Source organism: Chaetura pelagica, unplaced genomic scaffold (assembly GCF_000747805.2).
Source record: "Chaetura pelagica isolate M959 unplaced genomic scaffold, ChaPel_1.0 scaffold221, whole genome shotgun sequence".
NCBI lineage: Eukaryota > Metazoa > Chordata > Aves > Apodiformes > Apodidae > Chaetura > Chaetura pelagica.
The window spans coordinates 8,477,716-8,505,674 of NW_009952533.1; the positions used below are offsets into that span (position 1 = coordinate 8,477,716).

The 27,959-nt window shown below is 36.2% G+C and overlaps 1 protein-coding gene across 1 annotated transcript in view; it reads left to right on the top strand.

Moving 5' to 3' along the window:
• Positions 1 to 27,959, top strand: part of HHIP (hedgehog interacting protein) — an 81,385-nt gene that overhangs the window by 44,843 nt on the left and 8,583 nt on the right. Inside the window, exons 5-11 of the mRNA XM_010008999.1 lie at positions 17,288 to 17,439; positions 17,950 to 18,123; positions 19,500 to 19,643; positions 20,100 to 20,221; positions 22,294 to 22,417; positions 23,095 to 23,225; positions 23,831 to 23,912. Of these exons, the coding sequence (XP_010007301.1) occupies positions 17,288 to 17,439; positions 17,950 to 18,123; positions 19,500 to 19,643; positions 20,100 to 20,221; positions 22,294 to 22,417; positions 23,095 to 23,225; positions 23,831 to 23,912 (929 nt within the window). The remainder of the gene's footprint in view (positions 1 to 17,287; positions 17,440 to 17,949; positions 18,124 to 19,499; positions 19,644 to 20,099; positions 20,222 to 22,293; positions 22,418 to 23,094; positions 23,226 to 23,830; positions 23,913 to 27,959) is intronic.

Genomic DNA, 27,959 nt, shown 5'->3' on the forward strand with positions numbered 1-27,959 from the left:
ATGTGAAATACAACTTTCTCATCTGCTACATATGTTATTAGCATATGCTATTGCATTGAATTGCAATAGTATTGTGGTACTGACATATCTCATGTCACTAGTAGAGAGCAATAATAAAATTAAATTACCATTTAAAACACAGTAGAAAACTTAAGGATGAAAAGAAAAAGGAAGATGAAAGGCAGTGGCTCTCCATTCTACATGTATAAATTATCACCTAATAGACAGTATTCTAATTAATGCAAATATAAGACTAAGATTCTCAAATGTGAGTTAGTGTTTGTGGGTCACCATGAGACTAGTTTTGAGGACATACTGATCACTCTTTCTATGATTCCTATACACTTTTTAGCTGTTTTAAGTTAAACTTTAAAAACAAAGAATGGCTTTTAGAAATGTTCTTTAATGCTTACCATCTCAAAGCAGATGCAACAAGAAAAGAGTCCCTGGCTATTCTGAAACATTTGTTAAACTGCAAGTGATTCTAAGAGCCTTTGCAGGCCAAACTATGATAAACAGGCATGTATCACACGGAAGGGAGTGTTGCTTCCTAAGAAAAGCAATTATTATGATGCTCATTTCTTTTTAAAGAGCATCATGAAAAAGCATGGTTTCCTTTTTTATGTGAGCACTCAGACTCAGGACTGAAACTTTGGTTCTTACAGATGATCACATTTTTTACAAATTGCTACTACTGTGCTCTTGTAATTCCTCGCCTCTTTGGGGGTCTTGGGGGGGTTTGGTTGTGTTTTTTTGTGTTGTTTGTTTTTTTCAAACAAGTTACAAAGATGGCTTAACTTCAGAGAGATTTTCTTAATGGAATCCATTCCACCCAGAAGGTGTTCTCTCTAACAAATGGGAAACATCACTAAATTTAACCCAAAGTCTGAGCAATGGAAAGCTACATAGATGATGTCAGACATTACAAATATTATTTGTACTTGCTAGTTTACTTCAAGGGAAATTATGAGAATGACATCATAATGATGACTGACTAATTTTTATTAGTGTTTTCTCTCTGAAACTCTAGACTTACAGTTACAAAACCCCAAGCTTTTAAAATGCCATACCTGTTATTCTTTTCTAACACTTTGTGTTTTTTGTATTTGTAAAAGGTATTTATATTCTAAAATACCATAGATACTATCAGCTCTTATTCTAGTCATTTGACATGTCAAATATTTTTTTGTCCAAAAGAAAAAAAAAAGAGTATAATTTAATGCTCATAAAAGATAGGAAATTACCACATCTTTTAAATTAATTGCTGCTTGGGTTGGCCTATGAACCTATAAACTCTGCTGGAACAGTTGTAGCCAAATTTCTTTACAACATTTTCTTACTATGGAAATGAATTATGCTGATGAAGGGGTGATGACCAGCTTAGGAATAATGATGTTTCTTCAGTCAGCAAAGGCAAATCACAGGGTGCCACAACTTTAGAAACATGCAAAATCTGCAGAATGAGTATAACCATTTTACAGCAGAAAACACAGTAATACAGGGTTGCACAAATACAATTTGCAAAGGTGTATTACGTAATTTTGCTGAGGACCTCTTACCAAGTACTGTATCAGCTCCAGCTCTGAAGGGCTGCTCAGGCACTGTATGTTATCTTTGAAGCTGGAGATAGCAGTAGCCAAGGAGACTAATAGAACACTACCTCGCACCGCAACGCAAGAGACATTTTTCAAGCCCAGACAAAGGACATCCCTACAGGAATACTGTGAGACTCATCAGGGGACTAGATACAACAATTCAAGTCAGTAGAGACTCCGTAGCTAAAACCCAGTGGATGGCACAGCAACCTAAAGGCTGTCTCTACTGGAGAGCCCCCCTCCCTGTATTTAGGAACCTACCATCACCTGACATTCTTAGGTTCTTTACTGAGGACATGATTAGGTCACAATACCAGGTAGAAACAAATCTCCCTGACCATATTAGTATCTTTATCCAAATGCTATTGCCCATTCAGCATTGTGACCTCAAAGGCAATGTGGTTATCAAGGTGTTTATAGTTAAGCATGTTCATAGGTGTTTCATGTAATAGGACTTTTGTTTATGTGTGAAGACTTGTTTTCATGAAAAATAGATATTTATGATGTCAAAGTGCTTACACATATTACGGTACTTAAATACAGTGCCCTAATGGAGCCTTCGTATTTGTGCATTATTTAAATATGTAACCTTTGGGCATGAATTGAGTATTCATAATCATTGCCAGACCTGCGTATATGGCTCCAGCTCCTGGTGTAAAATTAAGCATTTGCAGTTTAACTCTCACATAAATATGTAAGTATATGTGTTAAGTGTGCAAAGGCAAAGTTGAAAATGTGACTCCTATCACAGAATCACAGAATGATAGAATCATAGAATGGTTTGGGTTGGAAGGGACCTTAAAGACCATCTCGTTCCACACTCCTGCCATGGGCAGCGACACCTTCAACTAGACCAGGTTGCACAAAGCCCCATCCAACCTGGCGTTGAACAATTCCAGGGATGAATCATCCCTGGGTGACCAGGTGCCAGTGTCTCACCATCTTAATAGTAAAGAATGTCCTAAATCTACCCTCTTGCAGTTTAAAGCCATTACCCCTCATCTTGTCCCTACAAGCCCTGGTAGAAAGTCCCTCCCCAGCTTTCCTGCAGCCCCTTCAGGTACTAGAAGGCTGCAGTAAGGTCTCCCCAGAGCCTTCTCTTCTCCAAGCTGAACAATCCCAGCTCTCTCAGCCTGTATTTATAGAAGAGGTGCTCCAGCCCTCTGGTCATCTTTGGGGCCCTCCTCTGGACTTGCTGCAGCAGCTCCATATTCTTCATGGCTGAGTTCAAACCCTACTGGTAAAGCAACTTTAGTTGAGAAATTACCCCCTTTCAGTCCTCTTTGTCATTCCCTTGCCTCAGCTTAAGGCTGACTAACTGTGTAACTGCTCCAACTTCATTTCAGTGAAAAGCAAATAAAATACAGCAAATAACTAAGGGGTGGAACCTTCACACAATGCTAGAAATTTTTACCTCCAATTTGGCAACTTCTTGGACAAATTACATGTATTTGAGTTCAAATATATTCCAAAACAAAATAGTATCAGTGGCATAATTCATCTCAACAAGGAAAAAATGTTAGTTCTGAGACTGATTTGCAGAGCTCTTCTAAAGAGAGTTGCACCACGGTGTAATGGGCCTATGCAAAAAGGAATGCTTCCCTAATCAACCCCATTTGCCAATGATTTTCAGGATAAAAATGAACAAATGTTCTCTAATAGATAATAAACAGCTAATCATTACATCACACATACCACATCAATTAATACAGATATTTATGAAACTTCTTTTATATATTACTTATTAGAGTATTCTATTTTATCAAGGATTCAAAGGAATTAGGCTTCAAATTTGTTATTTTAATATACTATACCTTTAAATTGTTGACATGTACGTTGTATAAATAGAAACACTATAAATCTCTTAAAAAATGTACCATAAATTTTTTATGTATGACCTTTAAGTAACAGCAGTCTGTTGCATAACTCGGCAGGGGAAGTCACATGGTGGAAACCTCATATTTCCTTAAATTTATGGTTGTTTCTTGGTGGTCTAAAAGACTTTTTTTTTTTTTTTTTAAGTTCCCTTTCGAAGTCGTAATCTTAGTAAATTGTTTAATGTTTGGTCTAATGCAGGTCAATGTAAGTTCTTTTTTAGATTTATAATAGGAAATATATAACGTCAGATACCAATGAGGCCTGGCTAATAAAGTCAAGAGTACCAGTATTATGTTTCATTCTAATGATGTGAAGATAATGCCTTTAGCTGCATAACCACCACATTAGCTACAGACCATAAAAAAATCTTTATGAAATCTCAGGGTCAGATTCATTATGGGAAAAGTCTCAATTTTTTCCCAGTAATTTTTTCTGCATCAGAAACATTATTGATTGATAAATTCCCTCATCACCATTGTATCAGATCTCACTTACTGACACCAAAAGTCATGTAAACTCTGAAGTGGAGACAATCAGCTGCCTCATGCTATCCCCTTTTAGCACTAGAAAAAAAAAATCAGTGGAGTTTGGGCATGTGCCTAAATACTTACTGAATTAGGGCCTTATGAAAGAAAAATTTATATTAAGGTATTCATTGCCATTACTTAGAGGAAATTTTACTCTTTCCTACTACAAAGGAGTCTGGTTTATACCTCAGAACAGTGTTATCAGCAGCAACAGAAAAGGTCTGCTTCAAGTTAAAATATGCAAGTCAATACAAGCTGCATGAACAAGAAGAAATTATTAGTGGTTTTCCACCTCCACCAAAATCCTCAGGATCCAAAACAGGAATTTACAGCACTTGGCAGAATAAAAATTAAATCCCACTCAGAAATGTCAATATTTAAAATACGTAGTACAACCATAATTTAATGAGTTCTTTAAAAGACACAGGCAAATACACGAAATGCACGTTTTTCAAAGCCTTTTTCCCCCAACACTGGAATGGAACATTGTAGGCATAACAATATTAACTTAGTCTATACTGTAAAATCAGTTCCTTTAAGTAGCTCAAACATCATTTATTTAAGCCTTAAGATATGCAAATCATGCCTGTGTGCACTGTTTATATCCACTCATATTCTGCTTTTGAGACAACAGAAAAGAATTGCATTTGATGATAATTTAAACTACAGGGACAAGGAAATCTGTGTTCTCCTAAATGGATGCACATGTATGTTTATGTTTGTATATAGTGAGTATTTGTGTAATAAGCATGAACATAAGCATGAACAGCTTGGAAAATTCATGTCTTGCAGAGTCACAAATTCTCACCTGAAAGGCAGATGTGCACATTCCACAGTAGATGCAAATGAAAGCAATGCTTTGTGTACAGCCTAGTGAAGGATGAACTAAAATAACATGATTCTATAATGAAGCTGAAAAAGGTACAACTTATTAATCTTCAAAGAACAAGGAATGGATGTACCATTAAGTCATATATTCAGTCTATTAGCTAGCAAGCACAGAACTCAACCCCAATGATCTACTCAAACTTGTAGTTGCAATTGACTCTCTAATGCTGTAATGCTGCCCATAATTCCAGCCTGCCTGCTTCTTCAGATAGCCCATATCAACCTGCATGGAATCCATCAACCAAAGATAGGTGATGGTGTGCCTTTAACATCTGCTGTTTAACATCTTTGGTGGTGACATGGGCAGTGGAATGGAGTGCATCCTTAGCAGCTTTGCTGACAACACAAAACTGTGTGGTGTGGTAGACACATTGGAGGGAAGGGATGCCATCCAAAGGGACCTTGACAATTGAGAGGTGGGCTCATGCCAAACTCATGAACAAATACAGGTTAGAAAGAAAATTGGTTGAGAACAGCCCTGAGGAGAAGGACTTGGGGGTGTTGGCTGATGAGAAGCTCAACATGAGCCAGCAATGTGTGCTTGCAGCCCAGAAAGACAACTGTGTCCTAGGCTGCATCAAAAGCATGGCCAGGAGGTCAAGGGAAGTGATTCTGCCCCTCTACGCTGTTGTTGTGAGACCCCACTGGAGTATTGTGTCCAATTCTAGAGCCCCCAACACAAAGAGGACATGGAGCTGTTGGAATGAGTCCAGAGGAGGACCATGAAAATGATCAGAGGGCTGGAGACCTCTGCTATGAAGACAGGCTGAGAGAGTTGCGGCTGTTCAGCCTAGAGAAGAGAAGGCTTCAGTGAGACATTCCAGTACCTGAATGGGCTACAGGAAAGCTGGGGAGAGACTTCTGACAAAAGTTTATAGCAACCAGATGAGGGGGAATGGCTTTAAAGTGGAAGAGGGTAGATTTAAGTTAGACTTTAGGAAGAAATTATTTAGTACGAGGATGGTGAGACACTGGCACAGGTTGCCCAGGGAGGCTGTGGATGCCTCATCTCTAGAAGTGTTCGAGGTAAGGTTGGATGGGGCTTTGAGCAACCTGCTCTAGTTGAAGGTGTCACTGCCCATGGTGGGAGGGAGGAACTTGATGGTCTTTAAGGTCCCTTCCAACCCAAACCATTCTGTGATTAGTATATTAATAACAATTGATTCAATAGACTTTTATAAACCTGTCCAAATACCTCAGGTGCTATGCATGTTCAACATGCACTAAAAAAGAATGGAAAATAGAAGAATCCAAACAGCCTCTTTAATTCTCCATCTTTTTTTGCATTGTGTCTCCTGGGTAAGCACTAAAACAATCAATACATGTTAAATTAATGTCTCTAGCAGTGTTTAGCCGTGATGAGAATAACCTTGTTCAGTTATGTAAAAAATCTGCTGAAAAACAAAGAAAGACCAATATGCAATAACCAGACAACTTAATGTCATCATATGAGCATTGGTCATTTAAGGAACAGGTAATTTGTATGATGAGTGTCTTTGAACCTGGACCAGGGTTAATCCAGGATCCTGACAGACATGGTAGACTAGCCAAACTTTTATCTTCTCAGTAGTTTTCTTTACAAAGAGCATTTACAGCCTGAACTTAGATAAAGGATGATAGTACTAAAGACTAGTCTGGTGAAGTCAAATGTACAGCAAAAAAAGAGCCTGGAACTTTTTCCTGTCCATGCAAGGCATTCATTAGCCTTACAAATAACAGAAAAATCAGCAGTGCTGGGGCTTTCACAAGTAGATGAGGGTGTCAAGGGAGAGGCAAAAATCCATCCCGCAGGCAGCGAGTCTCAGGAACCTCAGAATGCTGGCAATGGCTTCGTTAGAAACCAGAGACCCTTCCTATGCCAAGAACAGACACTAAAATCTCAGACAGTTAATGCTAGAACAGGATAGTGAGGAGTGAGAATATTCTGAGATTTTGAAAACATACTCTTACCAAGTGTGGACTGAAAGGTTCTCAGGAAGGGCCAAATGAAATATTCCATTTCAGTGGTGACATTCTTTTAACTAAAACTAATTTCTAAACTGAAAACAACTCACTGAAATAATCCAAATTGCCAATTTTACCAATATTAGAACTGCAGGTTTCAACAATTTCAAAACTATTTTACTTTTTTTTCCCCAAAATACAACACATGTCATAAGAAAACCTCACTTTCTATCAGGGAATGCAGTGGCTTAGACAAGTCTGCATTTTCAAATACTGTCTGTATTCAGGATACTCCTGACCAGTTACACTGATGATTTTCTTTCATAGTAATTTACTTGTCGTCTTAGGACAAATGAATTCTACAGTTCTAAGTCTGCATCAGCTATTGACGCACACAAACATGTTCCTCTAATTATTCCATATGCATGCAATGCCTCACCCTATTTAATTTTTATAACTGTGCATGCTTAACACATTCCTTCTTTGCAATGTCCAAAACTATCTTTGCATTCTGAACAAGAAACATATTTCTCATTCACACATCTTGGGCCAAACCCAGATGGTATTAGTTTCCTACAAGGGTATTTCCTGTATGTCTGAATTGTCAACACGGCTGTGGATTGCCATCATTCTCCTCCTATATACAGATTCTAGTCATGAAGAGCAAACCGTATATCCTCCACCACCCTGGTTTTTCCACTCGGCACATTCCGTAAAAAATATTCATGTGTCCCTTCAAATTATTAATATTTTTTCACTATTTCAGATGAGAGGTAAAAACGAGATCGAGCACAAAGAATTCAGGTTATTTTAGCTTCTTCTGGTGTTTGCAAAATGTCTGTGGAAAATTCTGGATTTCTCTGGAATTATTTACTCCTTTTTTTTCAAGTAGCTGGCAAAATGCATATATATTTTTAAGACTTACTGAAAGAACTCAAATTATTGAGTCAGTATTTGAAATCCAAGCTGATGCTTAACTTGCAGCAGTGCAGGTAGGTTACACGCCAGCCTTTCTGCCCTCGGGCTGCACAACTTGGGGCACTGTGAGGCTGAAGGGACTGGCAAACTCCCAGGGAGAACACTCGGGTAGCATCACAGAATTCAAACATTTTTAATTCCCAGGTCCCATTCAGTGCTTTTTCAGAAAAGTGAGGGTGTTGGTTGGTGCTTAAATATTTTTGACACAGGTATAAAACTTGACACACATGCAGTTTTTGTTGAAAAAAAAATGAAATAATAGCATTTTCTGTTTTTTCCAGCTGCCTTTGCGTCAGGACTCCAACAAGTGCAGTCCTTGTATTTCAAACAGTTTGATTTTGGATAAGAAATTCACTTCCAGTGCTCATGCTTACATGTGGAAGCTTAAAACTCAGTAGCAGATGCTGGACCTCTAAATTGATTTTCTGGTTGCATTTGTGCCAATGAGAGAAGACTGTTTACTGCTTGGAACAATTAAACGGACAAAGAACATAGGTATAAACAATTTTTAAATTGGCATAAATAGACATAACATAATTGTCTACGCTTCATCCAGTAGCTCTGTCATATGTCTACTGGTGAAATGTTGAAGAACACTTGCAGAGCTTCTAAAAATACAAATTCTGATTTTGCCTATTACAGCATAATCATCTACCGAGAAAATCAGCAACATATGCAACCAGCATTTGCTTTGAAGATATGACACATCATTATCAAAACTATGCTGAATGGTGATGCTAAATAGAGGCTGAAATATGCCAATCCATGTATCCAGATTTCAGAGTCCAAAAGTTCTTCAGATATTAGGGAACAGAACAGCATTTGCTTTATCTCTAGTATTTGCACACAAATTCTTTGGTGTCTGAAAAATGGTGACATGTTCCCATCTTTCAGTGCATGGAGGCAAGCCTTGTACTCTATGTGGTAGCTTTGCTGTCAGGAGAGAATCCCAGACAAAATGGTAGGTGGAATATAAGCATCAGTTACAGTTAACCCTTCATTTGCTTCCTGTCTCTGTCCTGCATTTTTATGTCACCTGAACTTCGATCCTTCAAATTGTCTCCTACTCCCCTACCAAAACCCAGTCAGATTATATGATTTTCCAGTTTCTTAAAATAATAAGAAAAGATGATTTAACCCTTCATTTGCTTCCTGTCTCTGTCCTGCATTTTTATGTCACCTGAACTTCGATCCTTCAAATTGTCTCCTACTCCCCTATCAAAACCCAGTCAGATTATATGATTTTCCAGTTTCTTAAAATAATAAGAAAAGATGATTTAACTATCTTGCAGCAAACACTTTAAAATCTTTGCTAAGCACTTTCAGAGCATTCATGACTAAAGCTAGAAAGCAGCTAAAAAAATAACCTTCAGTGAAGAAGAGTACATTTGTATTTTACAGTGAAGATTAGTATCATTTTGATAAGCCACTGAACTCACTCTTTTCTTCAAACAGTGACAGAGCCAGGCTCATAAGGCCCACATTGTAATCTAAGCTATGTTGCAAAAGTGACTGATTATCATTTACCAACTGGTAAAAATAATTTTAAAAAATTATTACTTGGAGGGAAAAAAACCCAACCGTGTGGACCAAATTAAGCGACTCTAGTTCTTTATTTCCCTCTGGCAAAAGATAGCCTGTTGAAGGTGTGCTTTTGTTTTGTTTTGTTTTGCAAGATGCAGACTGCTAGCAATTCACTTTTAGCACTGCTGAGCAATTTTAATATCCATTAACATACAGGCAACGGTGAAGAAACAGGGACCAATCTCAGTGGAAATCTGTACGATTTTTGCAAGCTGGGTGTGGCTTACTGCTCTCTCCCCTGCCCCATACTTAAATACTTAGCTCATGTGAATGTAACATTCCCATTGCAACCAGAAAAAGCAAGTATCTGCTTTAATAGGCAGCAGTTCATGACTGAGAGCCAGAGGAGAAAGGCAGAATTGTGGGTGAGACAGAATAATGTCATCAGGGCATCTTTCCATTTGCATCTCTCTTTTTTGAAACTAGTTATTTTTTAATGCCTGCAATTAGACAGATCAACATTTCTGGTTTTAATTTAATGCAGAGAGTATGATAATTACTGTTATTCTGTTCTGAATTATATGCCTAAATTTCCATATAAAGTGGTCACGGTAAAACAGCAGGAAAAAATTGTTTTCAATTATCGGAGTATAGAATTTGTTGTAGGTTGGTTCATTTTACATAAGCACTGTCAAATTTGCTATGTATCACCATACATCCTCTTTTTTTTCCCCCCTCTCTCAGCACAAACAAAAAAAAAAAAAGGCTTTCAGACTTTTTTTGTGGACATTTATGAACAGTCTTCATTTCACAACTCAGGAAGATCTTTGCAGCATAGTAAGATTTTTATTTTTCCATAGCTTATTTTTCTTTTTAGCAATGGCAAAAGCAGCAGTGATTGGCTGAATTGTCATGCCATATAAAATCAACTCACATATTGAATTATAATTCTAAAAGTCTTATAACAACTTCAGCCATTAGACCTACATTTTAACCAAAAAGAAAAAAATTATGAAATATGCCACTGAAAAATAAAGATAAGTTTTATATATCTAAGTCAAAGAATGAAAGCACAAGAAAACCAGAGTAGCTGTCTGAGGCGGTCACAGTCAAATCATAGAACTGGTAGAACACTGTATCACCAATAAGATTAATTTGTATTGTTTGTGTATTTAAGGAAAAATAATGTTACATAGCATTAAAATAGGTTCAAAATTAAAAAAATATATATATTGGAAGAGGTAAAGACATGGCTTTGGTGAATGAAACAGGGATCATTAGTCTTTTATCTTTCTGTCATGTTATTAGTGAATGTTAATGTAGTCTGTTGTCTTCTGAGCCAATTTTATTGGACTGCCCACTGGAAGAGAATTGTAAAAATTTTTTGGTGAATGAAACAGGGATCATTAGTCTTTTGTCTTTCTGTCATGTTATTAGTGAATGTTAATGTAGTCTGTTGTCTTCTGAGCCAATTTTATTGGACTGCCCACTGGAAGAGAATTGTAAAAATTTCCTTTATCACAGAAGTGGCATGGAAAGGTGAGTAAAGCTTAAAAGCAACAGAAAGAAGGAGAAAAAATACAAAGGTCATCAAGTCTATTCTCTCTTAATGAAGGATTTTCATGGTCAGTAAATTTCTTTGCACTTACTGCATTGAAGGAAGCTTTCTCACTTTCCTAGAAGGCTAATTCTACAACACAATAGACCTCAAACCAATGCAGCTGAAAAACTGTCAGAAGGAGATAGTCCAGTGGAAGAATGCTAAGAGGAAAAGTGTAGGAGAGCAGATCTGCCACATAAATAAATAAATAAAGACCAGAAAGTGAAGGCGTGCCAGGGAAATGAGAAGGAGTGTGCTTATTTTTTACCTTCCCTTAGTGGCCTCCGCTGGTGAACCACTCACTGAATTGCTGGTGGAATGTAAAGCTTCCTTGAAAATAAATCCAGCTGGGGACAGAGGTGGAATCACCACCTGTGTTCCCAGAGGATGAATGCTGCTTACAGCTCAAGAGGCCTCTGTGGTGCAGGAAAGTGTGTAATTCACACCTTCTTGAGCCAGCTTTACTGAATGCAATAATCATCTGGTCTTTATTTGAATCTCCCTCTTCTGGGACTGATTTCCACTGTCTTCTGTTATTCCAATTCTCCTAAAGTAGTGCAGTACATAAAGTTTCTCAGTCCAGATGCAGACCTCACATGGGCTCATGGCCACCTCCTTGCAAGCACACTCGCAGCCGTATGTCACTCTGCCCAAAACCTCTCAATTATTGGCTGGCTCTTGGCAGTCTCAAAGCTTTTAGCTGCTTCTAACTAATAATTGGGAGATTTGTCAAAGCAGGATCCATGTCTTACTAGACAAGTGTGAAGGAGGCAAGCTGTGAGTTTGTGTTGGGTTAGTATCTGCATTTATAAGTTTCATATACTTTCTTTAGGAGGACAGGAAGAAAGAATTGTATTATCAGGGGAAGAGGATTGTCATTTGGATTAAACTAAAGACTTGCCCAGCAGAACAGCAAAATCTGGAGTTGAGGAATTAAAAATATAAGTACAGAGGACTAGGACTAGAAGTGAAAGGTCCTGCATTTAGTGACTGGTATCTTCAAAGGACTGTGAAGGTAAGGAAAAGAAAAAATGATTGAGGCCATGTCAGAATTTTGTCTTTGCTGCAAGAGAAGAAGAAAAAAAGAACTAGGTTTTAAGTTCCAGTGTTATCTTTAGATCTCAAACAATTTGTATTTATTTTTGTTCAAGTTATGAGCATTCCAGAGTTCTTTTGCTGGAAAACTAGGCTGCATAATAAATATGAGTGGGTAATGCCTGTCAATTAAGTACTCTGACTTTTCCCCCAAGTGCAGAGAAGCCCCATTCAAAACCCATGCAGAACTGGTCTTACGAATCGCTTCCTTACTATCTTTTGATAGGTCTGACTTTTGAACCCACTGGGCACTAAAGGAGTGGGATGTCATTACTTTATTTTGAGTTCAGTTGTCCTGTAAAAAAATGAGCACTTAAATGTCACTGCAAACATCAGAGCAGACAGCTTTGTGATGAATGAACTTTGGCCATCAATAATTTTCAGCCAGATTCTGCCCTACACCTAACTGAATAAAACCCAACCCTAACTGCAGGAGTATTTGTGCATTAATTTCAAGTAAGAGTATGGCTCTGTAAGTATTTTTCCTGTATAAATTTAATTCTAAAGCATTCCTGTATCTAAGGTTATTTTTAAGTGAAGTATTAAAATAGTGCATTTGTTAAAATCAGTTAAATATTGTAAAACCTTTTAAAAAGGACTGTAGAGCCCTTTATAAATGAGAGGAAAAAAATGAAGCTTTCCAGCACAACAGCAAAAAGGAAATGCTTTGGAGATAGGGTCTAGTATTCATACTATACTGAGCCATGACATCAGTATAATTATTTTTCCCTAAGGTAAATGTCTTCTGTTACAAATTCTTCCCTTGCCAGAGGCCTCAGGCCCCACAGATGTTCAGATAGTGAAGCACTTGAGTTTTCAACACCCAAGAGGTCGATAGAAGCTCTATTCCTATACCTTCAGCCCAATCAGTTTCTGGTTTTCTCATTCTGTATTTGTTGTCCCCTTTCACCTGTCAGAGGCACATTCCCCCCCTTGTGCTTCTCAAAATAGTCGATGCAGCTTTGAAAGGCAAGATGTGCCCTTGCAGCAGACCTTTTGCAGGTTTCTTCTTCTGCTGTAGTTAAGTTTCTATTCTGTGCTGGGACCAAATTTCCAAAACATTTCCATTAAGCAAACAAGAAAAATACCTGGCATTGATCTTCACCCCTGCAGTAAGATCCGGTAAAGAATGATTCAAATAAGCAGAGATTCTTTTGGGATCTCCTAACTAGAAATCCCTTTCTGAAGAGTTCATATGGTACTGCCTGATAAGAGATTTTAGGTGTTTCATGACCTTTTCACCCATGTTTTTTACAAGTAAAACTCCTTAAGTCTAACACATGGTAATCTATATTAGTTATGGCATTTATTACATAGGAAATAAACTAAATTAAGGGTGATTATACTACCTCAACCACTTACCCAGCATTTGCTCTATAATAATAGATGAAAACAAATTATACAAGGACATTAGAGTTAATATTTTAAGTCACAAATGACCACTGAATATGCATATTTTAAGCAAAACCTATTTTAAAAAAGCTTGTTTCTCATTTCCAACATGAGAATTAATTGTCCAGGTGAAAAAGTAACTAAAAATACCACTATTTTATATAAAGGAGTGAATTGTGAAATCAGTTTTAAAGGAAAACTTAGAATCTGCTACTTATATTGTTTACTATTAACCCACGCCGAGTCATGGAAATATATGGCCATGCCTTGTTTTTGCTTACTAAAATTAATTACTACTGCGCTTACATAATCAAGGGTCATGCTTACAATATGAGCAATTTATGTGAAAATAGCAGCTTTCTATAAAAATTCAGTATTCACATGCAACAATTACTCCTCTAAGTGTTAGTCAAAATACAAATTGATTGTGTCATGCAGTTGTTTCAGACTTTTACAAGTGTAAGTATATTACAAATGAGAATTAAACAAAAATAATAAAAATATACTTCAGTTCAGAGTACTTTCTGGTATAACTTTTAGAACTGACATCATGTACCAAACCAACCATTTAAAAAATAAAACTAAATAAACACTTTAATGCATACAATTAATCTTTACTTGGCTTTGTAATTACTTAAGGTAACTCTGATTAAATTATTTTCATGTTTGTGGTCCTAAACTAGACCAAACTGGTTTTTAAGGGAGTATTTTACCTTTCACAGAACTCCTTAGCTGAAGCTTATAATCTGGCCCAAGGAAAATCAGTTTTGAAACAAGTGTAGTATTGGTGCAAATCATGGAGTTACTATGAGTGGATTCAAGCTAAAGAGCTGCATAGGCAGACATCAGAAGTGTGAGCTCCCAGCCTTAGTTACGATAGAGATTTCACACTGGCCCCAGTCCACAGTATGTTTAGGTAATTAACACTCATTTCAGCCAGCCATCATTCTTTGTCTTCAACAAACATCCCAGTGGAATACAAAGATTTGTCTCATTCTTCTTGCCCTTCATTATACAACTGACAAATCTTAATGGTTATTCCATCAAATTGTGTAGTGCAGAATCTCATACAAGCTGCTATGTCATGTACAGTTTGTTAGTGCTGGTTTCATCTAAGGAGAAGCTTTAAAAGAAAAGGATGTCAACAAGTTCTTAAGCTGCCAAGAGAAAGATACAGATATTTGACACATGGCTTTTATATGACAAGACTATAAAGTCTGGGATGCTGGTTTCACAGTAGACATTAAAATTACATTGATAAAAAAATAAAATAGAGGATTATTCTATAGTGAAAATGTGAAATTTTGAAATCTGACACAGAATTATTAAGTTTGACTGTACCAAAATGACTGTTTGTAAGGGATTTTGCTGGATATCTCTGTTTACTCCACAACGTAAGACACATAACACTACAGGAAACTATACTTTCTTTGACCACTGAGGTGGTTTCAAAAGCTATGGAAGTTGTGATTTAATTGGAAAAAAACAGGTTTGCCAGATAGAGATAAAGCTGAAAGTACACATGAACAATTGTTTTCCAAAACCAGAAAACATAAGTATTGAAAAACTCGGCTTGATTTCTAGTTGACCATAAGCCAACTATTGGCTTGGTGCTGCACTGGTCTCATTATCTTTGAGGGATATTTCCAGAATTTTTATTAAATGCAAGAGTAAATAGATGTTTTAGAACATAAGTGTGTCTGGCTCACTTTGAAAAACAGAAAGCCACGTTACTTTTCAAAAAGCAGCAGTTACATTCTACAAACAAAGCAATATATTGCAGTCCAATGGAATCATGCAGGATAGCAATCAGAAATACTGCCCTGATCCAATGAATACAACTTGCCATACTTACTACCTTGCAGATCCCATGTTTCAGTCATTTGTCAAATTGTTGCTTCATGTGTACTTCTTTAAAAGCTCTTAATTTAATTTTCACCTGTTTATGCTTTCAACAACTTCACTTTCACACTGAGACTGTTCCCATGACATCAAGTGCTAAACAAAATCTTCAGCTTAGTAACAGAAAGGTATTTTCTTACTAATACTTTCAATAACTCACCTTGAATGGCAGGCCTAGTGTGACTCATTGACATTGCTGGGCCCTTAAATGAGTTGAACTCTTCTCTCAGGAGAAGAAAGAGGACTGTCTTTGTGTGGGTACAACAGATAGAATAATTCATCAGGAATCTGTGAACTATGCCTTACTGTTCCCAAAGCAACTGATTTGCCTCCCTTTGCTTCAGACTTTATCAGACAAACTTGGTCAAAACTCTAAGAAACTCGTACAATAATATCTACAATCAGTTCAGACTCAACTGCAGAACTATTTTTGGCTCGTAAAGGAGAAAGAACTACATTACCAGTCCCTTCATCCATGATGACTGCAACTGATTTGGCAGCTCTAACTAGACTTTCAAATCTAAACTCTCTGATAATCCCCTGAAAGTAATTTTTTCTAGCAAACAAACTAGCAAATGTTGGCTGCCTCTAAATTAGCAGGATCCAGATTCCATTGTACAACTCTCTTTGTATGGAAATCTCTTGACCTATTTACATCTCCATTTCTGACTCAGGTTTCTCTTTGGTGGTTCTGATTAAAAGGAAGTATGCAATCATGTTGAATTAAAATAAATTAAAGCTGTGCACTTTCCCAATTAGGCCTTTTGTGGGATGTCTTTCAACAGGAAGACAGGCCCATCCATCACCCTGAATTTCAAATATGTTTTAAAAGCTTCATTCTCTCTGAAAATTTCATTATTAGTTACCATGGGTGTGGTTAGAGTTGCAAAATGTCGTCTCCTTATGGGTGCAGGGCTAGAGCACCCGATTCTACAACACAGTAACTGGTTTTTGAAAGACTGTCAAACCCTGAGTTAAAACTCAAAAAAAAACTATCAGCATGTGAATAATCAGATATAGGAATTGAATTTTAATTGTTAATTATGTACTCTGTTTATTTCTATGTCCTGGCTTCTCTGCCTCAAGAGCAACAAATGACTTGAAGGTTTAATCTCATTTATACAAATACAATTTTAGGCATAGTAACATAACATAGGTTTTTAGAAGCCAAAGAGAAAATTGCCTTCTATTTAAGGACACAGAGTATTTGCATTGTCACAGTACATTACATGGATTTGATGCTTTACATATAACTGTACTAATCTTTGTGGCAAACATAGTAACAAAAGAAAGTTGTTCAGAGATTTTTCTATTTTTGTTTTAAAAAATAACAAAAAACTTTCCATTGAAGGACCACATGTAAAACTATGGTTTCTCTGCACAGAGACCAAGGCTGCTTATTACCTACAGTACACTAGCTATGATGAACAGACCACCATAGTTGTGACAACTGATGTTGCTGCCTCCAGGGTAAAACAAAGGTTTACATATTACACAAGCAATTTAACTGTTTTCTAAACATATTGCCAAGACGGTGGGAGTTGGCAGCCAGTACTGTGTTTTAGGTTTTGGATACTTGGATTAGAAGTGACTGCTGATTATAGACCTTTTTATTTGTCTTCTACGAATTACAAGCAACTTAGTAACCCAGCAAAGAATCCTTCACAGCACTTAAACTTTTTTTCATGGCTTCCCAAAGATTACATACATAAATCACTCCACAAAAGTCGTGTAAGAGACTGGTGCATAGATAACTACATAAGACAATTGTCTTGTTCTAATTCTTAAAGAGTCCCTCAAAGTGAAATGTTTTATAATCCTTTTTGTGCAGTAGTCAGGAAAGAAATGAAAGAGTTTGGGCAAAGATTATCCACAAGAAAGAAACTTTTTGGGGGGTTCCAGCTGAAACACAATAAAGAACATAATTAACTTCACAATTCTTTGTGTTTTTCATTTGACTGCAGGGAGGAGATGAAAGAGGACTGTTAAGCCTTGCATTCCATCCCAATTACAAGAAAAATGGAAAGCTGTATGTGTCTTATACCACCAACCAAGAACGGTGGGCTATTGGACCTCATGACCACATCCTAAGGGTTGTAGAATACACAGTATCCAGGTATGAGCAGAATTTTAAAGTTTACAAATTCTGAACTTCTCAGCAACCTTTTCATTTTTGTATTTCCTATTTCTAAAATGAACTATCAGATTGACAACGCGTATACCTGCACACTTGAGGAAACATTACTGCTGCTTTTATATCACAGAAACATAGAATCATAGAATGGTTAAGGTTGGAAAGGACTTAAAGATCATCAGGTTCCAAACCATAGTTTTGGAGCACCAGGAAGTACACTGTTTTACTCTTTTGAAGTCTTTTTTTAGCTATTCTGTAATTTTTAATTATGTGTTTTTCCTACTTATTGTGTCTAGGCACAAAAAAAAAAAAAAAAAAAAAGAAGTGTGAATGCTGGAAAATTTAAATTTATGAGAAATAACTGTTTAACATTTTTGCACCAAGTTACAACATCCACATCCAAAAGTATAATTTGAATTACTCAGTCTATTTTTAGACAAAGGAACAATGATAGTGAACTGTGAAAACTGTGTTCATATCTCTATATTGCAGGAAAAATCCACATCAAGTTGATATGAGAACAGCAAGAGTGTTTTTAGAAGTAGCAGAACTACATAGAAAACACCTAGGAGGACAGCTTCTATTTGGCCCAGATGGTTTCCTATACATTTTTCTTGGAGATGGCATGATCACTCTAGATGATATGGAGGAGATGGATGGTTTAAGGTACAAAAACTACCAATGGATAGACTTCTCTTATTGTCTTCTGATTTTGAGCAGCATTTGGGGTCAGAATCAAAAGTGATAAGCTGTTCTCAGGACAAATCTTACACCCCCTTGCTTTACTACATAATCCCACTACTTTAAGTGCCTGGGTTTAGCAAACTGCTGATTTGTAGAACAGTTTAACTGCTTAAATACATTTTCTTGTAGTTATGTGCTATCAAACCATTTAAATATTGGAGTCATCACCAGTAGATGCAATTGTATTTAGGCACAGGTAAGAATTCTTTTTTCCAAACTATTTTTCTATGAACAAGACAACTGTATTGAGGAAACATTCTAAGAAGGTGTCTATGAACACATGCCAGAATTAATAACAACATGGTATCACTTAGGAACAAGTTTAGTGAACATATAAAGCAATCCTACTTTGGTTCTATCTATACAATTTTCACAGCTTTTTTCCCTGTTTCATTACACTCTGTTAGAACAGCAACATTTGCATTAATTTAGGGAAGGTGAGGTTCTTACCCTTTGCAGACCTAAAAGGAGTTGCTATGCTCAAAGGCCTCTGTGGCTCAGCAGTAGAGCAGGTACTCCTGCCCTTATCAGTGAGGTTATTAAAACCAAGACCAGAGTAATTCTAATATGTCATTTTTAAATTAATGTAAAACAAGGGAAAACTGAAGAAAGATAAAAAAGAAACATTTAAATATCACATCTATTCAAGTTTCTAAAGAGTTCTGGTGCTCTTCTCCTACATTCTTGACCTTCCCCATTCCTACATCACAATCATGAATGTAAGGCAAAACATTTAACTCTGTCCTATTGCATGTAACAAGAAAGTTCTGATTCTTTACCCAAAAAAACAACATCTCAATTGAACCAATACAATTACCTTTCTTTTCTTTTTTTTTTTTAATTAATGTATAGTTAATCCTTGGATTGTGCTGGGATTATGAAGCATTGAATTTCAAGAGTAGGATTCAGTGTTAGCAAAACGCACTATGTAACTATATAGTTGGTATATCCTTAGTTACTTCAGAGAAGATGCAATATAAAACAGTTAATAGCCTTAGGTTTTACACCATCAAACAATGTTGATGTATGGAAAGCTGCTCTTATTATCAAGTTGCTTCCCAACAGCATGATCTGAGAAGTTCTAGTATGCAAGTAACACAGCAACATTCTGGCCAAACTGGATCTTCGATGGGTTCTGCTACTATCCTTTGGATTTGCATGTACCATAAAACCAATTTAGGTGTGATTGTTCTGTAAAATGGGTGGTTTATTTTGATGGTTCACTGTAGTATGATATGAATTCAATCTACCATTAAATACTTTAAAAAACCAATTATTCTATCCTCCAACTTTCTCAGTGATTTTACAGGTTCTGTATTACGTCTCGATGTAAATACTGACCTGTGTAACGTCCCTTATTCCATACCACGGAGCAACCCACATTTTAATAGCACAAACCAACCTCCTGAGATATTTGCACATGGACTCCACAATCCAGGCCGGTAAGCAAGTTACAGTTAAGCTGAATTACTCTGGAGCAGTTACTGTTTTCAATCAGAAATATTTTATACAGTAGGGTAACAAAATTATAATAATAAAGGCACTTGTTTACTTTTTTAAACTTCCACTCCTCCCTTGCCACACATATGTCACAGTTAGAAACAAATGTACATTGGCAAAGGAGAGGGAGAAGAGATAGCACAGTTTTATTACTATGAAAAAATAGTTTTATTTTATTTTGTAGAAAACATTATGCAGGGATGGGGAAGGTGTATTATTAGCTCTTGTATAAAAACCTGATGTACATCTTGGATGTTGGCTCAGTATTAAATAGTTGCCTCAACTGGTAGACATCACAAAGAAACAATAATCCTTCAAAATTTGATGCTTCATACTATTCATACTACAGAGAATTATACAATATGAGCTCATCTATCTTGTGGATTTTTACTTTATAGGTGTGCTGTGGACCGCCACCCAACAGATGTAAACACCAATTTAACTATACTTTGCTCAGATTCAAATGGAAAGAACAGATCTTCAGCAAGAATCTTACAAATAATAAAGGGCAAAGACTATGGTAAGTTCCAGCCAGGGTAAAGCTGCTGCAAATGGTTAGTTTCTGTGTCCATGTATTTATAAATAGACAGCAGAAAAGAAAAAAAATAATAATTAAAAAAAAAAAAATATATATATATATATAAAGGTCTTTCTGGCCATGATAGGTAACTTCCTGCATAGACAGATTAGGTAACCTGCAAAAGATAGAACTCAGGAAAAGTATGGTACAAGAAGATAAAAGTTGCAAGACAAAAAAAATAAAATTAAATGATTCAACTTTGTTCCTATTGGTGTAGAATATCGTGTAAATGAGATTTAAGAAATATGCCAGTTGCCAGTCTGCCAGAGATCTTACTGTTGCAGCCTATGACGGCTCATAAAGAAAAGACTATGGAATATCAGGAAGTGATGAAAATGTATTCTTGGCCATTCAGAAATATCTTTTAAAATACAGAATGGAAGCCTCATGCAATGTGCATCCTATAATGGAAAAAGTGAGACAGACAACAACAAACCACAACCAAACAGGGAAATGCTTGAGCTCGGTTTAAATGTTACTAAAAATAATAATTAAAAAAACCAACTTAGAAAATGTACAACTTGTTTAGATTAGATTGCAGAAAGATGCACATACTCAATTAGGGACTTAAAACTTTCAAGTGTTTTATGTGCTCTCTGAATCAGTATGATCGTCATTCGCAATATTAGTTTAATGTTTAACTCTGATACTCAACTCACTAAGATCACTTGCTAGTTCAGGCAAGCCAGGTGACAGTTGTTCTGAGCTATCATCTTCCTTGGCTGACCATTCAGCAGCTTGTAAATTCATGGTAGTAAAAAGTGATGAAATGCCAAAGGCATGTAAAAGCATCAAAACTGGTTTATCTCCTGGAACACAATATTTTCTGATTTTATTCAAATCAATAGTTCTTCCACCTATACTTTACTTAAAAGCAAAGCAGCTGTGCTGGCTAACACAGCAGTACACAATATGAAATGCAATTGTTCTGTTTAGTTATTGCATGTATTTTCTGTGTTCATTTTATAAAAGCCAAACCAAGGAATAATATTTGGTAAACCACTACTCCAATGGAATTTTGACTGCATCTGTATTGCAGAGTGAACTAAGCAATATTGTCTCTCTCCAGAACAGCTTGCCAATATTAATACTAGGCTGTGGGTCAATTGCTTCAATAAGAACTCATCATCCTTTTCTCCCACATAAAATTTCAGCTCTTACTTTTGTAGAACAATCTGAGATATTCATTTATCCAAGTCTTGCAGATAACCCTCTGACTAAAAAAAAATAAATGGAAATTTCCTTTAAAACAAAAAGGTCTATTGGCTGTGGCTTTAATTTAAAATTATGCAGTTAGCATGTCAAGTTGAGCCTACTTGTTATATAAGCAGTATTTGATTGCACAAATAGGAACATCTACACTGAAATTTCCAGGGAGACATCATCTGATATGACTGAGTTTTGTAAAAAAGGCAAAAATTATGTGTAGGAACTGCAACTACAACAGCAACATAAAATAAATTACCACAAGAAGCCACAGCCAGCAATACTACTGTTTTATGGGACATAACACACATACCGTGTTTAAACCTGTGATTTTGAAAGAGTTTCTCAAACCACTGAGAGGCTTTGAAAACAAGTTCTGCTGAAAGTCACTGGAATTTCTGCTTTTAGATGCTGGAAGGACTTTACAGTGAAGGGGATTTAATTGTATTCCTGAAGTTCAAGAGATCCATTCTGCAGACTGTATTGACACTTAAAAGTTAATAGCAGTAATCACATCAACTTCAATGAAAGTCTGACCTAATCCTTACATAGTTTTATTCTCCCAGCCTGAGAACATGGAAGAAAGCAATTACAGCCTCTTCCATCTAAACCCCTGATTGTTTCACAAACAGCCTTTGTTGTAATTTTCTGGGGTTTTTTAATGGTTAATTTCCAGCAACACATCTTGAGTTCTGATGAATGTTTAAATGGAATTAATATATTTTCTTGAAGTAATAACATTTCCATAAATGTGAATAAAAATATGAAATTGCATATGATCTAATGCTATGGTAGTTCCTTTTTAGAAAGTGAGCCTTCACTTTTAGAATTCAAGCCGTTCAGCAGTGGATCCTTGGTTGGTGGATTTGTCTATCGAGGCTGCCAGTCTGAAAGGCTCTATGGAAGTTATGTATTTGGAGACCGCAATGGGTAGGTTTCTTGTAACTTACTCTTAAGTAAAAATGCTTATAAGACATATTTAGTTATTGAGCTTCCTTTATAGAGGAATATCAATGTTTTGCATATTGTGGCACTTTGCCAATTTAGCGGTGTGACAATGCAGATTAAATTCTGGATTTGGAAATAAAATAGCACAGCATTCTCATGAATGGTGACGTAATATATCTGATCCTTGGAAAAAAGTATGAAGACACATTGCAGCACTCTTTAAGATTTTAGTTCTACGAACACTTACATGCATCTTTTACATTATGATGGGAATAAGTGTTAATCGTGGACCTGTTTCCCAAACAGGTCTAACTGGTAAGACACTGGCAACTTTTGGGGATTTATGGAAAGATCACTGGTGGAACAATATGAATGTTATTTTTTTCATGAATGGGCATCGTTTTCCCATGCCAAGTAGCTCAGTGCTCACAATGGCTACATTAGTAGAGCTTAAACCCAGTTTTGCAATGTTTGAATGACAGGAAAGGAAATGCTGTGCTTTTTTTGCATGTGAAAAACAAAAAGCAGGAAATCATAAGAACTGCACAGATCTATCTATGGAGCTACTTGCAGCAAGTGTTTATTTACCTATCTAGACAGTGAAAACTCTCTATTAAAAATGTAATATAACTCTTTGCTTTATGTGTTTTTGAATATAGAAATTTTTTAACACTGCAACAGAGTCCTGCAACCAAACAGTGGCAAGAAAAACCCCTCTGTCTTGGCAACACTGGTTCATGTAGAGGTTTCTTTTCAGGCCCTGTCTTGGGATTTGGTGAAGACGAATTAGGTAAATAGAAAAAAAAAGTTATAAAATCATAATCCTTATTAGCATTGACTGCTGAACTATTCACAATTACAGTAAATGTTTAAAAGGAAAGCTTTAAAAAGCTTTAAAAGCTTTTGCAAAAGCTGTCTACACTGACCTCAGCTACACCTTATCAGCCTTGTAATAAGAACTCATAAGAAAATGGGTTGTTGGAAGGGGCAAAGGCCCTTCCTTACTGTTGCTCACATTCTGTGTATTGTGTCACTCACTATGAGATGATGTGTCATATACTTACTTTTATTGCAAACAATACAGACCTATGGTGCAAAGATATTGCCTGAGAAGACTGATCCCCCATTTCTCCCATTCTCCCCACTTTTTTTTAACCAATGCTATACAATATGAAACAAAAAAGGTTAATGATAAAGTATCTTTCACATTTTAGCATTAATGTGGGGAAAGTCCTTATTTCAATTTTCAAATAGCAATGATTCTGTTGTATATTTCAGTTATGAGTGTTTCTTCTGAAGTTCTTTAATCTCATCTTACAAATACAGCTAGATCACAAATGTCATGTATTTGGCATCTCAAGAAGGGAGAACTAATTTATGGCATTGGTTTAACAGGTGAGATTTACATATTATCAAGCAGCAAAAGTATGACACAGCCTCATAGTGGAAAACTCTACAAGATCATTGACCCAAAAAGGTGAGCATTGCATTTCGCACTAAGATCAGTCTTTCTTTTAACAGGATAAAAAAACAAAAGGTAAACGTAGTTTTTTCCACATAGCTTTTTTTATGCAATTATGAAATACTGACATTCAATAAGAAGGGAAATTCTCAGTTCACGGGGATTTCTAAAAGCAAATGTATGATCAGCAGCAAGCAGATGGATTAACTGAAAATAGTCACTTGTCTCATAGAAAGTGAATGCCAGAACCACAGAGGTGCAACCAACACTAACTTCTGGAAATTTTTACTCTTTGATATTATGATAAATGCTGCCCACTTGCCCACGTAAATTCACATTGTTTTCATAGAAGTGTAGACATACTTAATATGGATCCCTTTGGACCAGTAAAGGTAAAAGATGCACCTGGTAATTCTGAAGCTGAGTGACTTGTAGGTAGGTAGGACCTAGGTTATGCAGCATCAGTAGAAGGCAGGTGCTGGAAATCTCCCCAGTGCTACTGCTTCCTTACCTGCCAGTGCAGTGGGACAGTGCACAATGGAACTGGCTTGAAAGGTTAGAACTGGCTGACAACATCTCTTCTGGATACTGAAAAGCTACTATGGAAAATAATTTGACAGCACTAGCTAGCAGACAAGCCATCCTCAGTCAGTTCCAGTCTAACTTCCTCAACTGCAGTTTTGCTATAATCTCTGAGAGACAAATTCTATCTTTCCCAAACATCTGCTCTGTTGTATAGGAGATACCACCAACGAAGAAGAACACACAGGACTGAATCCTCAGTGGGTATGAACTGCCACTGCTTACTAGTTTTTAACATCATTCCATACCCCTGCATTTACCTGTCTCTCCCTGGGGAGGCTTGGAGCACCAAGGAAGGAAACATTCTGTTCTGTTGTATTGTGTGTCAAAAATACACTAAATTCTGTAACAGTTCTTAAAGCATTATTTCCAAAAGGCTTATAAATTCCACTTGATTTTTAAGAGATAGAATTACTTAGACTAATTTACCAATTATAAAATGAGAGTAAATAAAAATTATCACACCAGAGCTTCTTATGATAAGATCATTTACAGGTTCTTTGCAGAGCAGCTAGCACTATGAAATTAATAGGAAACCTGAAGAGACTGCAAAGAAGCCAGTCCCCAGTGTGACCCAGGGACCCAGGAACAGTTAAGAGATGAATAGCAGATACTCACTTTAGCAGGAGAAATACCATTTTCTTGATGACTGATCTTGCTGCTCTGTCAAACCAAGTCAATGGCATGTAAAGGTACCACTTTCAACCTGCAAAAGAATCAGGAATTAACACAAAATGAAACAGCCAACAGAAATGGAGTTGATTGTATTAATTACTTTGACCCCATCATACCCTGCAAAAGCAACTGCTTACAGTTAGTCTTGAGTTTTTGGTTTTGTTGACTGTTTCAAAGAGGAATTTATTTTCCTGTCAGAATTTAATTTCTAAAAATTGTTATTGGGACAAGAAGTTAATTCAGTAATAAATTCATTAAATTGGATGCACACTATACAGTAAGCTACAGAAGAGTTTCAGTGTTTTATAATTATAAAATCCCAAACCTACAGCTAATAATTTGGAAGCAGATGTTACTGCAGGTTAGTGCAGTCTGTCAGTCAAGATTATTACATATGTTTTATTTATGCTTTCTGGTATTAAAAACATTTTTTAGAACAAAACTTGCCATTCTTACTGGGCTTGTTTAGTCTGTTGGTGTATGGTTTTAAGTGAATTTTACACCCTAAATCCACTATTAGTATCTAATTACATGAGGCTGCCTTGTTTGACCTCAGCTTTTTGTTCTTGTTACCTCTTCCAGTAGGGTGGTCTTCAGCTGACATACCTGAAAGGCCAGACCTCCCATTGCTGCACTCACGATTGGCTGTTTTCATGTATGGAAAAGGGTCAAGACTGTGTTCGGTTACTGGTGAAAGTAACCAGAAAACTATAAAATACTTTTGTAAATTGGCACACAGTTGAAATTACACAGACTGTGGCAAAGGGGTATAGTTTTGGTAATATTTTTTAGAAACACAGGATAATTTTCATTCAGGCAAAGTTTTGGGGTTTGTTGTTATTCAGTCTCTCTCCATTGCAGGCTTTTAAGTGAAAGATAATGATTTATTTCCACAAAAGAGCATTGAAGCTCTATTTGCCATTTCATGCTCATTTCATATTACACATGCAAACAAGTCTAAAAATTCCATGGCTTAGGCAAATGTTCTTGTAAAGCTTTATAAACAAAGTATTAATTATTAAATTATTATTCACATGCTAAATTTTTTTTGCATGCTAATATTTTATTGCTCTTTTTAATGTCTTCCCCATGGTATGGGCCACACAAATATATCAATGCAGGTGTAAACTCAAGCACAGAAAGCTTTCTAGAACAAAAAATAAAGATACTACAGTTGGGCTGTGAGCATCAGGTATAAATGAATTCATCAAAGCATTGATTTTTCACATCTTAGAAATTCATTACTTCCTTAAAAAAACCCTGTGAGGGGTGGCCCCTGGAAGACTTATCAATTTGCAGAGACCTTCCATGCATGGAGCAGTGTAAAAGAACAAAATCATCATTCCTTGTGGTAGCACCTTGCTGGAAATTAATAGCTTCATAAAAAACCCAGACTTCTTCTACTGCTGGTCACTTATAAGCTTCCACAAGGTTATTAAATTATTATTATATTCTAAATAATAAATGTTACATGAAGATGCAGGGGTTTGTTTCTTTTAATCTTTCTAGAAAACTACTGCATAATCAAATTTTTCTCAAACATAACTGTGACCCTGAAGGAAAGAAACCTCCTTGGATATTGGTAGCGTAGAAAAAATTCAAAAGAAGTGGGCAGGTTAAAACATTAGAAGATCAGAGTATGAGGGTAAGCCAGAGAATCCTTTGCATTAATCTTTAGTAATCAGCAATGCAAAAGTCCTATCCTAAAACAGTCCTCCACATGTTAAAAAAAAAAAATATGAAGTGTTAAAGCTGAGGTCATGTATGACAAATTTGATAAATGTGATCAACACAGAGGTTCTGAATCCCTCCATCATCGAGGCATTGTTCAAAACACAGAATTTAAAGTGCTAGGGGAAACTTTGTTCAGTTCCTCCAAATACGTCATGTCAATAACTAGATAGCCTCACATCAAAAGCACAGAATTAAATAACCCTTCTCTTTGCAACAACAGTACTTGGGTGCTCTTAGACAACAAAGTGAAAAACAAGAAACAAAAATTTTTAAATGAATGTACAGAAAAGTATGTCAGGTGCTGCAAAATACACATATACTACCTATTATCAAAATCAAGTAGAGGTAAGAGTACAGATGATAGTGTGTTTAGGTTTGAGATGGGAGGAGATGTAGGAAACCCTGAGAATTACAAACACATAAAACCAACATTAGATGAATTAGTTAAAATAGCTGACAGAAAGAGAAGAGAAAGAGAAATTTCTTACATTAAGACTGTGTCTCTGAATATAGCCATTCTTTGATAGTTATAAACTATGTTATCACAAGTAAACTGCTTTCCAGGGTTAGGAACTATTGAGAAAATACAGGTAGAGAGACTTACGTACTTCTCAACTAAAGGGTAGGGTTAGTAGATGTCCTGAAGACCAGTGCAAATACTAGCATTTTATACACACTCTTTATGACCAAAAGAGAAAACCCTTTTATTTTTATTTTTCTACTTTCTGTTGTATCATTTTTATGTCTTCCTTTCTGTTTCCACAAACTAATAGCAATCATAAAAACATTGCTGAATGTATAGGAAAAATAACTAGGTTAACAGTGATACAGGATATACATATAGGTCCAAATATTCCAGTTAGTCAGTAACAGAGAAAAAAAAGAGACAAACCCATTAGAAAAGAAAAAGTAAAAATTTTCTAGCATGATGAGAGAAGAAAATCAGCTGTAGGCAATATTAAAAATGCATATTTATTTAAGAAATATCTGTTGGTAGGTTCATATCAGCTGTAATTTAAACATTAATACCAGCTGTTCTTTGAAAGCCATAGACAGGAACAGATGAAGAAG